General features: G+C 33.3%; 2 protein-coding genes across 4 annotated transcripts in view; one reads left to right on the top strand and one right to left on the bottom strand.

The window, feature by feature from the left end:
* The window catches only part of LOC120090333 (selT-like protein), a 34,339-nt gene extending 26,595 nt beyond the window's left edge, over window positions 1-7,744 (top strand). Inside the window, exons 5-6 of one of the 3 annotated variants that reach the window (XR_005485518.1) lie at window positions 1,331-1,837; window positions 7,367-7,744. The gene's annotated coding sequence lies outside the window, so the exon portion shown is untranslated. Of the gene's footprint in view, window positions 1-1,330; window positions 1,838-6,945 lie in introns of all 3 variants that reach the window. The other 2 variants (XR_005485519.1, XR_005485517.1) reach the window with 2 other exon arrangements.
* Window positions 7,745-14,001: 6,257 nt separating this feature from the next.
* LOC120091537 (immune-associated nucleotide-binding protein 1-like) lies at window positions 14,002-15,758 on the bottom strand. The gene is made up of 2 exons (XM_039049611.1): window positions 15,509-15,758; window positions 14,002-14,791 (listed from the first exon to the last, which is right to left on the bottom strand). The coding sequence occupies exons 1-2, from the start codon at window positions 15,699-15,701 to the stop codon at window positions 14,097-14,099; spliced, it is 888 nt and encodes a 295-aa protein (XP_038905539.1). The 5' UTR covers window positions 15,702-15,758; the 3' UTR covers window positions 14,002-14,096.
* Between the last annotated feature and the right edge of the window lie 304 nt (window positions 15,759-16,062).

Here is a 16,062-nt window from a genome sequence, read left to right as displayed (position 1 = left end):
GAATTCATCGCCTCAATACGTTACGGATTTCATCAATTTTGAGAAAAGAAATTAAAACCCTAGGTCATCTGCATTATTGATGAATTCGAATACGGCAACTCTTATCGAAGTTGAATCAGGTAGAAGACAAAACCTGAGAATGATGAATGGCCTTCTGCAACAATCGCTTGGCGAACATGATTGATCAACCTGACTCCGGCGATTCCTTCCTCAAGAATATCTGATCGATGATCATTGATCATTACGGTGACAGCTGAAGAAGTGAATTCATCGGTTTTCACTCCCGAATTTCAAGTCAATGGCCTTTCCACTTATGCTCTCTCTTTCAACGATTCTTTGCACATCTCTTCTCCTTGTAGAGATATATTTAACTTTTGCGCGCGGAACGCCAACTATTAATACTAATTTTCCCCCTTTTTTCCTTCATTCTATGCTCGAATGTTTTATTGTTTTTTCCCCTTTTTTTAAGCATCGTTGATTTTTTTTTTTTATTGTCTAAAAAAACCTAAATTTTCATCCGTTCGAATTAACGCAGACGTTTTTAAAATAGTAATTTTAATTGTTCAAAATCGATGGTATAAATATTATTCTTAAAAGTATAAAATTAAATTGATATTAATTAATAAAAGCATTTTTGTAGCATTTTTTTTTAACATGACACCCATATTGATTTTAAACATTTTTAAATCGTTTTGAAACATCCACTAACTTATCATAACATAGAGTTTAAGTATATATTTTCAACTAAAAATGTGTACTAAAAAAATTATATATTGTTCTAAAATATTAAAAAAGATATATATGCCGAACACACTCATTTATATGACACATATATATATATGTATCCATTTCGTGTAAATACTATTAATATCGCTTTTTAAAGGTCCTTCACAAGAATAAGGACATTTTTGCTTTTGATTCATCCATTTTAGACATATGAAATTTAGTCTTTTTAATTTTATTTAACAAAAAAAAAAAAAAAAAAGTCTTTCTACTTTTACCTTGTGAATCACTCCTAATATCTATATATCCCTAAAATTCTTTTTGCAATTCTCGCACCTTTCATTTCAAAATGCTCCCTCAATTTATCTTTGGATGTTGTAATAATTCACTGTTGGGCTTGCCAACAATCCACTGAGGCCCAAAAAAATCAAGAAATGAAATCACACCATGAGCTAGAAACCACTAGTTTCAGAATCAGATGGCTAAAAGCACAATCCACGTGAAATTTTAATCCAACTTTACACGTTGATGGTTGTGATCAATCTGATCCACTCATCTCTATCAAATTGCTTTCACTGTGACTAGCACTTTCATTTTGTTCCTTCAGATTAAAGAGAGCTCAAGAGAGAAAGAAAGAAAATAAAGAGAAAATCCTGTGCAAATTTCTTGAGAAATCTGATGAAGAAGATGAAGTTTGATAAGTGCAAGAAATGTAAAGAGAGGAAGAAGAATAACAACAGGGTTTAACGTGGTTCGGCAACAGTGGCCTACATCCACGGAGGAGCTGGAACAACTTTATTTCCTGTAGAGATTTGAAGTACAACAACAGATGAGTAACTATAAATCTTTTCTTGTTTTCTATGTATTGAAGATTCTAGCTAGGATCCTTTATATAGGATTTTACAAAGTAGTTGTAACAGAATGTAAAGTTTATTTCATACACATTTCTTAACAAATCTCCACCTTGAAATGAACTTTAATTAGATTCAGCTCCTCTTTGCTAACTCTTTTGTTTCATCCTTTGTCTTTCAGTTCAAACTCGATGATGTTAAGAAATTTTTGAAGTTTGAGCTGGGTCACGCCTTTGGTCAGCATGTCAGAGGTATTGTCCGAGGTATGTATCTTTAAAACTCAATCTTCTTTTCTTCAATCTGTTCACGTATGAAGTGATATTTAACATATATATGCTTTGTTCTAATGTGATATTGACCATGTTTAGATGGATGCATGGTGCTTTGATTATCACAATAGATCTTCACTGTGTTCTATTTTATACCGAAATCTAGTAGTAACCCTTTAAGCCATAGGCCCTCTTTAACAGTTTCTGATAGAGCAATAAATTATACCTCAGTTGAAGAGAGGGCTACCACTGATTGCAATGTAGCCTTCCAACTTAGAATATAACTTCCATATAGGAAGATATACTTGGATAAAGACCTTCTTTTATCTAGGTCCCCTGCATAGTCTGAATCAACAAAGCCAATTAACTCTGGTTCAATATCAAAAAACTATTGATATAGTAGTATGGCACTCACAGTACTCTTTAGATACCTCATAATCTATTTAGTAGCTTCCCAATGCCTTTTTCCAGGGTTGGTCATGTACCTACTGACCAAACTAGTAGCATATGCAATATCTGGCCTTGTAAAAATCATTAGATACATAAGACTTCCCACAACTTGGGAGTAAGGAATTGTAGACATTAGCTTTAGATGCTCAACATCTGTTTCTTTGGGTGAATTCTCTGATGACAGTTTGAAATGATGTGCTATTGGTATGCTAACTATTTTTGCCTCTTTCATATGATACTTTTTGATTAATTTCTCACAATATTGTGCTTGATCTATGCATAGTTTGTGTGCTGTTTTGTTTCTTTTGATATCTATGCCAAGTATTCTGTTTGCACTTCCCATATATTTCATTTCAAACTCGGATTTCAATAGATCTTTGACTTGTTTTAAATCTTTCATGCTAGTTCCTGATAGCAGCATATCATCTACATATAGGAGCAGATAGACAGGATTTGTGTAGGTTTTAGTGTTTATATAAGCACAACTGTCATAGGAACTTTTAATACTATTCTTTTGTATGAATTCATTGAATCTTCTGTTCCAACACTTAGGAGACTGCTTAAGTCCATAGATAGACCTCTTTAGCAGACAATAATAATCTTCTTTCCCACTGACTATATAGCCTTTAGATTGCCACATATAAATGGTTTCATCTAGAAAACCATGAAGGAAAGCTGTTTTGACATCAAGTTGATCAAGCTCCAGGTTCTGTTATGCCACTATAAATAGAAGTAATTTGATTGAAGTTTGTTTGACTACAGGGGAAAACTCCTTTGCAACCAGTCTAGCTTTATACCTAAGTTATTGAACATTAGGGATACCCTCTTTAAACTTGTACACCTACTTGTATGCAATAAATTTGCTCCCTTTAGGTAAAGGAACTAGGTCTCATGTGTCATTTCTCATTAGGGACTCAATCTCATCATTCATTGCTTCTATCCACTTCCTTGCTTTTGCACAACTTACTGCCTCTTCAAAAGTAGAGGATTATGAGTCATTATCCTGTTCTGAGGCATTTAGAGCTAAGTTGATGTAGTCATCATATCTTAAAGGTGGAACAATAGTTCTTCTTTGCCTATCTCTAGCTAGGGTATAACCCCTTAGATCTGGTCCCTTTTGCTCAGTGTTAGAGGTTGCCTCTTTTTCTTCTTCTTCTTCATAACGAGGCAACTGGCCATTGGTATTATTAGAATTTGAGCTTGAGGGATCTATAGTAGACGTGAGTGTTCCACCTCAATTGTTTCAGTCTGCTCTTGAGGTGTTTGTTCAGGGGTATTTGATTTTTGCATAAACATTTCTGTTTCCCTGAAAATAACCTCTCTACTTTTTAACACTTCTTCTTAGTTGAATGCCATAGTCTAAAACCTTTCGCTCCTTCAGTGAACCCCATAAACATATATTTTACTGCTCGGGCATTTAACTTTCCCTTACTCTAGTGCACTAAAGCAATACACCCAATGACCCTTAGGTTACTGGGATTAGGTGAGTGATTGGTCCATTTTTCTTCTTGAGTGAGCAAGTTTAGAAAAGCATGAGGGCATCTGTTAAGTGTGTAAACTGTATAATAAATGAACTCTTATACAAGAGTACCTATGAGCGAAAGAGGATCTTTCCAATTCATTGTGACGAAATTTCCACATATACATTCACATATACAGATATGCATTATATAACACTAAATTACTGGCATGCTTAAAGAATAAAATACAAGATAACGAGGACTTACAATTGATGACTTTCTTCAGAACAAAAACTCGCTCTCACACGAACGGACTCCTTGCACTCTCTCTAGAACGTCAGGCAATCGTTCAGCACCTCCAATCATGTACCACGAACAGCTTTGCACGAACACTAGGAAACAAGAACAACACCACCATTCGGAGCCCTCAGTATTCTCGGAATGAGAATCCAAAAGGTGGGATTTGTTCGAATTTGGTAGAGGTAGGGAGAAAAGGCAATCGTGTACAAAAGATCAAGCAAGTGGGAGAAAGGAAAGTCCATCATATAGTCGGGTGCTTGATCGTTTAGGCAAGGTACACAAACGTGTAGGAAAAATTGGGTGATCGTCTATACGATCGTTTAGTTAGGCTCGGGCGTTAAGTGATCGTTTAGGAAATGGTAAACGGTTGTTTAGTAAATGTGCATGTGGGTGTGTGATCGTTTAGTAAACACAATGCACTATCATATAGGCTCTCAAGTACTATGCGATCAAATGCAGTCACACCGTGAGCAATTATGCATATTTCTTTTGCAAAACGAAAACCATTTTCATTTTATTCTTCAGTTACGAAAACTAAATTGAATTTCCCACTAATGCATGAATTCGGAGAAAACGCCTGACAATTATCTCATAACTATCCAATGAATAAAATGATACATATAATCATATTATATTCATAACCTATAGTTTGATATAATATATCAACCATAGTGTTTTCTCCTCTATTTGATATAAATCATATTTATATCCAATTTCCTCCAAATTAATGTATCTCATACATTTAGTCAATCATATCATATATAATTAACCAGTTCAATTATATCATATATAATCGAACTCCCTCTTGTAAATTTGAACATTTCAAACTGACCCAAAAACTGATTCTCAACTTGTATCCAAGCTACCAAGAGGACCTTATGGACCTATGGCTCGAAGCTCCAACGGCACGTGAATAGCTTACTAAACTCTTTAGCCACGAGATCCACCATCCGTTAACTGCCAGACATTCCACTAAAGATCGACAACCGAACTCTTCTTACCACAGATATATTTCTGTGTTCATTGGATATAACCAATCATGAGTACGATAACCCTTCACAGATGCTCGTAAGTATAGCTGGGCCAATTTACCGTTTTTCCCCTGTAGTTACATCTCACTCCTTAAGTATCACTGATCCCTCTAGTGAACAATACAACATAGTTCTACTATGTGTGAACACCTATCGAGCCAAGAGAAGGTGTATGGCGCCACATCATTCAAGCCTTGGGATCAGCTTAAGGGAGTTATCTATCTACTTACCCCTGTTTCGGGGAAGGGGTGAATTCTATCTTGTATAGTTGAGTTCCCAACTCCCAAATCAGACGAATCCTCAAAGTGGTAGGTTTGAGTCGGCAGCCTGACCACTCGCACCCATGCAAATTAAAGGATTACCCTCAATGGCAGGAGTTCCCAACTCACTCAAGATTGAGGTCATGTTACTTATATTCATCCTAGTGAAGTGAAGTATCTGTCATGAATGGAGTTATATAACGAGACGTTAACTCTTCGTGGTCAGGTCTTATACAAACTCTTTGTATAGGATGCCCCCGCTCGCATATCCCTTACACGAATGATCAAGATCAGACCATATGTGACAAGTTACAATACTTGTAACTATTCCACAAAGCGAGTCGTATCCGTAGCGTTACCATGATAGGGTTTCCTTCTTATATCCATATACTACAGACCATTTTGGTTATCACTTAAGACATGATCCACTTGTATGTCACCACATACATGCGTAAGTTACATAAAGACAACCATGGATTTTAGTTTATTGGTTTGTGGTAAAGAAAATAAAACATCTAAATGTGTAAAGTCAAGAAGTGAAGTAAATATAATATATTATACATCTCAAGCGTTTGTACAAACTATTTACAAACTACAGGACACGAGACTTTAGGGCATCATCCCCATTAGAAGGCTGCTTCAGCCTAAAATTTCTCTGGTAGGACAACATCTGATAAGAGACTCCTAGCCCTTTTAAGGATAGTTCAGTTCAGCCTCTTTGCCACTCCATTTTGTTGAGGTGTGTATCTCACAGTTCTGTGTCTAACTATTCACTATTGTCTACAAAAAAAACATTGAATTCTTCTGCATAAAATTCAAGTCCATTATCTATTCTAAGGCATCTAATTTGACAATTAGTCTATTTTTCAACCATAACCTTCCATTCTTTTAATTTCTCAAACACCATATCTTTAGTTTTAAGAAAATATATCCAAAATTTCCTAAGTGATCAACAAAAGTTAGGAAATACCTGACACCGTTTAAGAAAATATCTTTAGTTTTAAGTTAGAAAATATCCATAGGTCTGAATGCACATAGTCAAAGATGGCTTTAGTTGTGTGTTGAGCCTTAACAAAGCTCTGCCTAGTTGCCTTTCCTATCACACAATGTTCACAAAAAGATAGGTTTTGATGAACCCCTTTTGGTAGGATCCCTTGTTTGGCTAGAGCTTGGAAGCCTTTGGCACTAATGTGTGAGAGTCTTTTGTGCCAAAGGTCTCCTTCAGTAGGCTCCTTAGTAGTCACAACTTGAGAAGATTGCAACTTTGTCCACATCTTGAATGCTATATCTTGATCAATAACTTGTCTAAGTACACTGTCAGAGATTAACTTTCTTGAATTCTTGACTGATCTTTCCCTTGTTCTTGCAAGCTCTGATACCAATTTGTTGGGTTTGTCAACAATCCACTGAGGCCCAAAAAATGAAGAAATGAAACCACATCATGAGCTAGAAACTACTGGTTTCAGAATCAAATGGCTAAAATCACAATCCACGTGAAATTTTAATCCAGCCTTACACTTTGATGACTGTGATCAATCTGACCCACTCACCTCTATCAAATTGCTTTCAGTGTGACTAACACTTCTATTTTGTCCCTTCAGGTTAGAGAGAGCTTGAGAGAGAAAGAAAGAAAAGAGAGAGAAAACTCTGTGCAAATTTCTTGAGAAATCTGATGAAGAAGATGAAGTTTGATAAGTGAAAGAAGTGTAAAGAGAGAAAGAAGAATCACAATAGGGTTTAACGTGGTTCGGCAAGGCCTACATCCACGGGCTGGAACAACTTTATTTCTTACAGAGATTGGAAGTACAATAATAGATGAGTAGCTATAAATCTCTTCTTATTTTCTATGTATTGAAGATTCTAACTAGGATTCTTTATATAGGATTTTACAAAGTAATTGTAACAGAATGTAAAGTTTATTTCATACCTATTTCTTAACCTTCATAAATAGAGTGAATTGAATTTTTGGATCCTACATATGATGAATGACTAATGTGCAACTGTTTGTCGGTGAGGTGGTAGCTGCTCAGGTTGTCTTCCGTCGTGGGTATTTTGAAGCTGAAGCGGGAGAAGTTTTTGCTCTGTTAGTGGGTCTGCGGCTGGCGTGAGGAGATTGGCTATGGAGATATTGGGCTTGAATTTGATGCTGAGAGCATGGTTAAATCTCTCAAATCCCTTTCCTTCTCTCTCCCCCCTTTTGAGTTACTTAGGTTGAAGTGTATTATCTCTTAAATAAATTAAATGTGATAGAATTGAGTTATGTTCTAGATGTTGTAATAAGGTGGTCCATTCTTTGGTCAAACATATTTTGTCGATTTGTATTTTGCTATGTTGGATTGATGATTTTTCTTGTTGGCTTACCTACATTATTAAGACTAACAAGGATGACATTGATGATCAGTAATATTATTAGTTTTAAAAAATTGTAATTATTAGTGTGAATTTTTTATGATGACAACATGAAAGATCCATTTTTTTTTGTGTAACTTTTTTTTAAAAAAATATGAATGGTTAAATTGACAAAAAAGTTTGTCATTTTGGAGATAAAAGTTTGTCATGTTGAAATGGTTCAAAATGGATTAAATTCTTATCATTTTTTAATCGTTTACGTGGGATTAATAAGTATGCAATTGTTCATATGAGATTAATAAATTTTGTAGTTTTGGAACAGTTTGTGGATATTAATCATTCTTATAATTTTGAAATTGTTCATCAAAAGTTGATAATGTGGTATTCTTGAAGATATGAACTTTGTTAAAGTTATCAGTGAAAATGTAGTTGATATATCATGAGAATGTATATTGTTCATTTGCTTGATGAAACTCTATCCTCCTCACTATATAAAATTATTGGAACACAATGCTGAAAACTCAAGATAATCTAGGGAAACATCTATTATAATTAAAAAAAATCACATAAAACATGACTAGCTAAATGCGTAAAAAGCTAATTAAATTGACATTCTTTTAGGGTCATTATAAAAACACATTTGACGTATTTAAACCAAGTAGTTCCAATAAAAACAATACATAATAATTGACAAGAATTTATACACATGACAATTTAACTATGTCAATAAATTACCATTTGGACGCTTCTCTTTTTGTCACATTTTAGATATATTATTATTGGCAGTGATTTTTTTGACATTTTCAAATGTGTTAACTGTATTAGAATTTGACATTTCAAAAGCAATAATACGGTTTTTCTTGTAATGTTATTTTTTCTTTCTATTAATAATAATCTCACATTTACCTATTTCTTAAAATTTTAGAGAGAGATAAAGGCAATCGGAGAAAAGATAGAGATATTTTGGATAAATGTCGTTAGGATTTTTCAAACTATTACAATGAGATAAGAAAACTTAAATATAATAATTGAAATGAGTTCAATGAACTTTTACCTACAACTAATTAACATAATACAAAATGATATAATATTAATATTAAATACTAAAATACTAGAACACTGCTATATAATACTCTAACATCACAAACCATAACTCAAACAATTACAATGACATAAGGAAACTTAAATATAAGAATTGAAATGAGCTTAATGGGCTTTTACCTATAACTAATTAACATAATACAAAATGATATAACATTAATATCAAATATTAAAAAACTTGAACATCACTATTTAATACTCTAACATCACCAATACTACAAAATCGGGCTTTAATGTCGATTTAAAATTGACATTATAGGGATACAATATCGGTTGAAAACCGACATCAAAGATCGTGTTATAAAAGGTCTATTGTCACACCCCCTCCCAAGCCTTAAACCCCAAGACCGGGAAGGGAGCGTGAGGGTAACTAATAGCATCCTAAGACAATACTCATGTTCAATATTTCCCCCCATATTTATTACAAATTTTAATAAGTTTACAGTATTCCCCCTATCCCTCTATACACATAAGTAGATTTAGTTTACCAAATCTTGAGATGGTGGTGATGGGTGATGGACTCTTCCTCGAACGCTCGGGGGGGAAGGGGTGGGGATATAAAAAAACATTTTGAAGAATGTGAGCTACTAAGCCCAGTGAGTGGTTCTTTTAAGACAGAAATCACTTTGCAAATCATCGTTTTTGGAAAATCAATCTCATGATAATACTCACAGTATAACTTATGCATGGTCATAGATATAGTCATGGAATCAGTAACCTTTATTCCCATGCTACACGTGACAGGCATATAACATCATCATCAATCATCACAATCACCTATGGAAACCTCCTATGACCCATTTCCCGCTAGTGTGCACACCGACTATTTCTTTATCCCGCTAGTCATGCTTAGGTACTTGGCTATATTTCCCACCGGTCGTCACCAACTATTATTTCCCGCCGACCGAAGCCGACTATTATTTCCCGCCGACCGAGGCCGACTATATTTTCCCGCCAAGCACCTTTTGTTAAGCATGCTAACTATATCCCGGGTATAATTCCAGTTTCCATAGTCATTACATAAATAATATCATGTAGATCATTATATCATCAAAAGCATGTATTTTGTATTTACATACGCATATATTCATATATCAAAGCTATAAATACTTACAATATGCATCCATTATCAAAGCTATATAAACACTCATCATATGCTTTAATTATCAAAGCTATATAACACTCACCGTCAGCAAATCCTCCTAATGCAATTTACTTGTAAATATCTTCCCTACTCAAACAGAATATGAATCTGCGCAGCACCTCCTTCGAATTCCTTGTCTCCACCACCAACGACAGCTTTCCCACTAAATGCTCACTCTCTACTTAGGATTTTTACTACTGAAATTGTTTGAAATGAGTTTAACCTTCATGTCGAGGCCTCCTATTTATAGCCGTTCCCAGCCTCTTTCCTCACGACAACTCACCATACAAATGACTCTTCCTTAGACTGCCCACGCTAACTCTGGCTAACTGAGCTTTGAGTTGTCTAATTCTGGGTTTGCCAACCAAAATTATCTTAATTTGCATGTAATCTCAACCGTACACGACCTACTTAAGTTGATAAAAATCTTCCTGCATATAATCTCCTTTTGCCACTTCATCTGCTTAATTTCTGATTTATTTATCCAAATTACTAGTGAACGCATCCAATTCTCTTCAAATGCATCCATCTGTCCCAATCTTGCTGGTTTCGCTCTCGTGGCTCTCGCTCTTTCCAACTTTCTCGCTGGATTTGCTCTCGTGGTTCTCGCTCTCTCCTACTTTCTCGCTCAAACTCTCGCTCTCTCCCATTCTCTTGCTCAAACTGCTCTCTCCAATCTCGCTCTCTCCCATTTTCTCGCTCAAACTGCTCTCTCCAATCTCTCTTGGCATCACGCGTAGGACAGTTGTTTGGTCCAACGTTTCCATCACCACATGTCCTTCGCAACACGTAGACAATACTTAAACCATTGTGTTATTTCATACTTAATTCATTTATCTTGGATTTTTCGCATCTAAATTCCTCATAATTTAATTATATTTCCTCATGCCTTCCAAATTAGGGGTTAGGGTATTACATCTTTAATGTCGGTTTAAAACTGACATTAAAGGGATACAATGTCGGTTGAAAACCGACACCAAAGATCGTGTTATAAAAGGTATTTTATGTCGGTTTAAAACCAACATTATAGATGACCAAGATTTCAATGTCAATTATCTTCAATGTCAGTTCTCAACCGACATTGAATACTATTTTCATTGTCGATTTTCAACTGACATTGAATATCATTTTCAATGTCGGGTTTTTACCTATTTTTTTTTATTAATAACTATCCATTATTAAACGTCTATCATGGTTTTGTAATTGAAAAAATAAAAATAAATATACGGTTTTTTTTGCTTACGCACATGCAAATCAATAATAATTTTCTTTTATCGGTACATGCACAAAATAAAATCTTAATTGTTATTATATTTACCACTTAACTATAAACAAACACAAAAATTAACTAATTCACAACAAAGAAAGTGACAAATTATTTATCTAACCTATCAACAAGTTGTATTGACGAATAAATATATAAAGCTCTAAAGTCTGAAGATCAAGGGAGTTGGTTGTCTACTTTGGAGAGTCATATAGATACATCTAAAAAAAAAAGGAATAAAACTAAAATAATCATGCAACTGAATCTCATCATACTAACAAAATTCTATCAATCTGGAGGTTTTTCTTGAAAAACCATGCATTTTCTTAGCATATTGAGAACTATGGTTAAAAAATAAACATCACTGCAAAAGTTTAATAGATTATTTAACATGATGTTTTCACTAACTGAGATATTTAAAATTTCTTCTTCATTTCTTTAGGAAAAATTATAAACTTATAAACACAAACGACTTAATGAAAACCATAAACAATTTTTATGAAACCAAACAATTAAGCTTGTCAAATCTAAGAGAAAAGACGCTAATACAAAGTTGGGCTATAGTAGCCATGAACGATTTAACAATTTAAGCTATGAATCATTTAACAATTTAACGACCCAAAAATGGAAATAAAAATTTGATATAAAAATCAGAGACAAAATTAGAAATGTGAAGCCATGAACTTATCAACAATAAAACTATTTATAAGCCACATGTTCCAATATCAAAATTAAAGACAACTTATCACCAACATTATCTTCCATATGTTTATTAAAGTCTTCCAATACACTAATTATAAATTCAAAAACAACATGACTTCTAACCATAACAAAACTCACTAACAAGACATTAACATAACAACAACTCTCTTTCTCAACAAACCAATGACTACCAAGTACCAAACAACTAATATTATCAATAGAAGCCACGAATAATTTAACAACCCAAGCAAAAAAATAGAAACTTGATGTCAAAGCCAAAGAGAAAACTAAAAATATGAAGTCATGAACTTATAAACAACAAAACTATTTATAAGTCACATGTTCCAATATTAAAATTAGATACGACTTATCATCAATATTATTTTCAATACATTCATTAAAGTCTTCTATCACATTAATTACAAACCCAAAATAATTTTATGACTACCATAACTACGTAATAGCTATAGCAATTCATTTATAGAAAAAGTTTGAAGACATACCTAACTGAATTACTAGGACATTTTTTGTTTATTACTTAACAAAGTTTGGAAGGGAGAAAGACTGTGGAGAGAGAAATGACATAAATTAAATTGATTTAACTAAAAATTTTTTATATAATATTATAACATATTATAACATTTTTAACATGTTAAAAATGTATTTATAGTATTATAACAGTGTAAATTTAAATTAGATTTAATATAATATAGAATTCATATGTATATTAATATAATATGTTTATAACATTTTTGATACGTTTAAAAAATAATATTTACAAAAAACGTAAATATTATATATTCTGATTTAAAAATTTTCAAATTATTTATATTATTTTAAATTACATTTCAACATATCCAGCTTTGGACATTTCTTAATTTATCATAACTGCACCCTCTTCCGTGCCAATTCCACTCACGTCTTGGTCATTTTTTTTTTATCAATGACATCATCGTCTGGTTTTTCAGTAGGAAGGCCAAATCCTTCATAATAAAATTAGCCAAAATTTTTGCTAGCACATTGGTTGTTGCTAATACCAGGCATTGAAATTTTGTTAAGGCCAAAAAGGTTGAAAAATGGGTAAGTGTTGAAACTCACCAAATAGAGGGAAAATGATGTTGTTAGCTACGGAAAGAACCTACACATCACACCAGAACTCAGATGTTGATGGAACGAACTAAGGTCTGGGAATGAACTTAGATCTGGACGACAATGTGGACAAGCGTGATGGGTATGAATGAAGCTCTTGGATCTGGACAATACGTGACGGGAGCTCTCGGATCTGAATGATACGTGGACGCATGTGACGAGCATGATGGACCTGGACAAGCTTGATGGCCTGAAACTATCGGATCTAGATGAGCGGACAGGCTGCGGTGGCCAATGATCAGATCTGGAAGAATCGGACGGACTAGACGATGGTCGACAATCATATCTGACGAACTTCGAGTGGCGAAGGCGTGGTTGAGAGAGAAAGGAGTGGAAGACTGATGTGGTTGAGAGAGAAATGAGAAAATGGTGAAGGTTGAGAGAGAAAGGAGAAGATGGTGAAGAATGAGAGAGAAAAATGGGGAAGGTTGTGAGTGAAAGGAGTGAGAGTTGTGTGAAAGAGGAAGAGTGGGTTTACAAGTTGGAAATTGAAAAATTTAGTGCAGAGCTTTGATATTAGTTTTAAATCAACATTGTAGCCTCATCTTTTTCTTTAAATCAACTTTATACAACCGTATTTATTTAAAGAAAGTATATAACTCAACTAGTTAAGGTCATATACCTTCGTTTAAGAAGTTAGAAATTTGAATACCCTTCAACTCCACACATTCTCTTAAATTCGAAAGAAAAAAGAAAATTACATTGCAAATTTTGGTTCCCATAATTTGGAGAAAGTTAGAATTTAGTCCTTATATGATTTATAATTAGAATATAATCCTATGGTTTAACAAAATTCCCATATACCGTCCTTATAGTTTTTTTTTAATTTTTTAATTTTTATTTCTATTATTTATTCAATAGTCACGGAGAATATACCACATATATGAAAAATCAGTAGAACTAATCAGTGTTTAATTAGCAAAGTTTTTTTTTTCTAATTTATTCAGCCATTATTACCACATATATTATGCAATAGTACACACACAATAATATATACTTATTCACGTAGTTTCATAATTTTATTATAACAGTATGATTTCAAGTCAAACAATCGTACAGACCAGCGCAATTGGTTGACTTGGAGGTGGCCTTGCTAGCAATTCTTGTTGTTTTCTATATAACTCTAGCAACTGCTGCTGCATCTGAGAGAGTTTTTTAATATCATTCCCATATTGTTTTCGCGTCTCTTCAAATCTTTGTTCCGCTTTACGCCTTGCTTCTCTTTCTTCTTCTATTTGCTTCTCAAGTGTGCTTTTTATTACTTCTACCTTTTCCTCAAACTTGCTAGTAAGAAACAAGCTATGTGTAAAGGATTGCCCTCCATTTTGGTCTATTACTTCTTTCACCAAATCTAAAAGCTTATTCACTTGTTCAGTCTTCTTTGTTCCACTCCTCGTTTTGTTGTCAAAAAGTACATACCGTCCTTTGCAAGCGGCTAGAATATCCTTTAAAGCCACAGGACAACCAAGCAAGTAATCGTCAAAGGTGCCGCCTTTGTCGTCGTCGTCGTCGTCGTCAGCGAATTCGTCGCCTCCCGTGAAGACTACAATAGTGTAATCCACAATCTTAGATCCGAATAAATTTTGTAGAGTTTTGAAGGTGGCTTCTTCTTCTTGAGTGAATCGATTTTTCGTTGAGAAAACCATCAGAATAGCATGAATGCCTTCCTTTACTAATTCCAAACATTTCATTATTTCCCTCGTGGAGTGTTCTATTCCATGGGATAAATCGAATAGACCTGTACAATTTTTTTTAAATGCATGCATTAGATTGAGAGCTTTATAGTTAATAAGATTTTGTTATTTCATTATTTTTGGGTTTTTAAGGTCTTTTTTATGATTCTTTTCAATTTTTGTTCTTGATTTAGATAAATTATAAAAATTTATGAGAGTACATGAACTAAAATAATAAAACTTAAAATTTATGGATAAACAAAAGCAATTTAAAAGTACCAAATAAATCAAACTTTGAAAATATATTTAAATCATCAATAAATTGATTTGAATTAATACATACTATCTTTGTTCATGTATTTTGGGTTTATTTCAATAATTCTTAAATTCAATCCTTGTATTTTCAACAAACTTTTAATTCAATCATTCAAAACTAAAGTTTATAAAAAATATTAAATATTAATAATAATTTTCATGTAAGAAAATATATTAGGTAGACATATTCTTATAATATAGACTAAATTTTAAAATTTTTATTGTAGATTTATCGAGATAACCTATCTTAAAATTAGACAATTGAAAATTTAAAAATTATATTAGTATTTTAACACAATATTAAAAAAGAGTCATAATTAAATGCATCCGCATCAAAGGTTTTCTCCCCTGCACGCCAATTACACAACAAACGATATAACAAAAATGTTTAAAAATGAGAGAAAAAAAATTAATACAGACTATAATGCACTAAATCAAAACTTATTAGTAAATTATTTATTTCTTACCGGGAGTGTCGATGACATTTATTACTTGCCCATCTATCCGTTTGCATGTTTTCAACTCAGAAGTAATTGTAATGCCTTCAAAACTTCTCTTTGACATAAATGTCTTCTTTCCAAGAATAGTATTTCCAGTTGCACTTTTTCCATTCCCCGTACGACCCATTAGCATCATAGTTAGGGGATAAAGACCTGCCATTTAAATTAACATTTAAAATAATAATTAATCACACAACTCAAGATAGATTTCAAAACCTATATTGGATGATGTTGCGGTGAATAAAATATAATGTACTCCCTTTTATACAACCATAAAACTTACTTGTCGCTGTCACTTTTATGACTAAATTGAAATGCAAGCCAAACTCCAAGTTATCTAAGTATAAATTCTAAAATTAAGCGTCCGAGATTGTCTGACATAAACACATCCAAAAGCCAAATAGAGTATATGAGATATATAATTAACGAATTTCTCTAAAAAAAAGGGAAAAGAAAAGAATCCCAAGAATAGATAGAATTTAAATCACATAGGGTTTCTTCACGGCGCTGGGTTAGTTATA

The sequence above is a fragment of the Benincasa hispida genome, chromosome 11 (assembly GCF_009727055.1).
Source record: "Benincasa hispida cultivar B227 chromosome 11, ASM972705v1, whole genome shotgun sequence".
NCBI lineage: Eukaryota > Viridiplantae > Streptophyta > Magnoliopsida > Cucurbitales > Cucurbitaceae > Benincasa > Benincasa hispida.
Note: the sequence above shows the minus strand (reverse complement) of the source record. Positions and strands in the feature narration are given on the sequence as shown.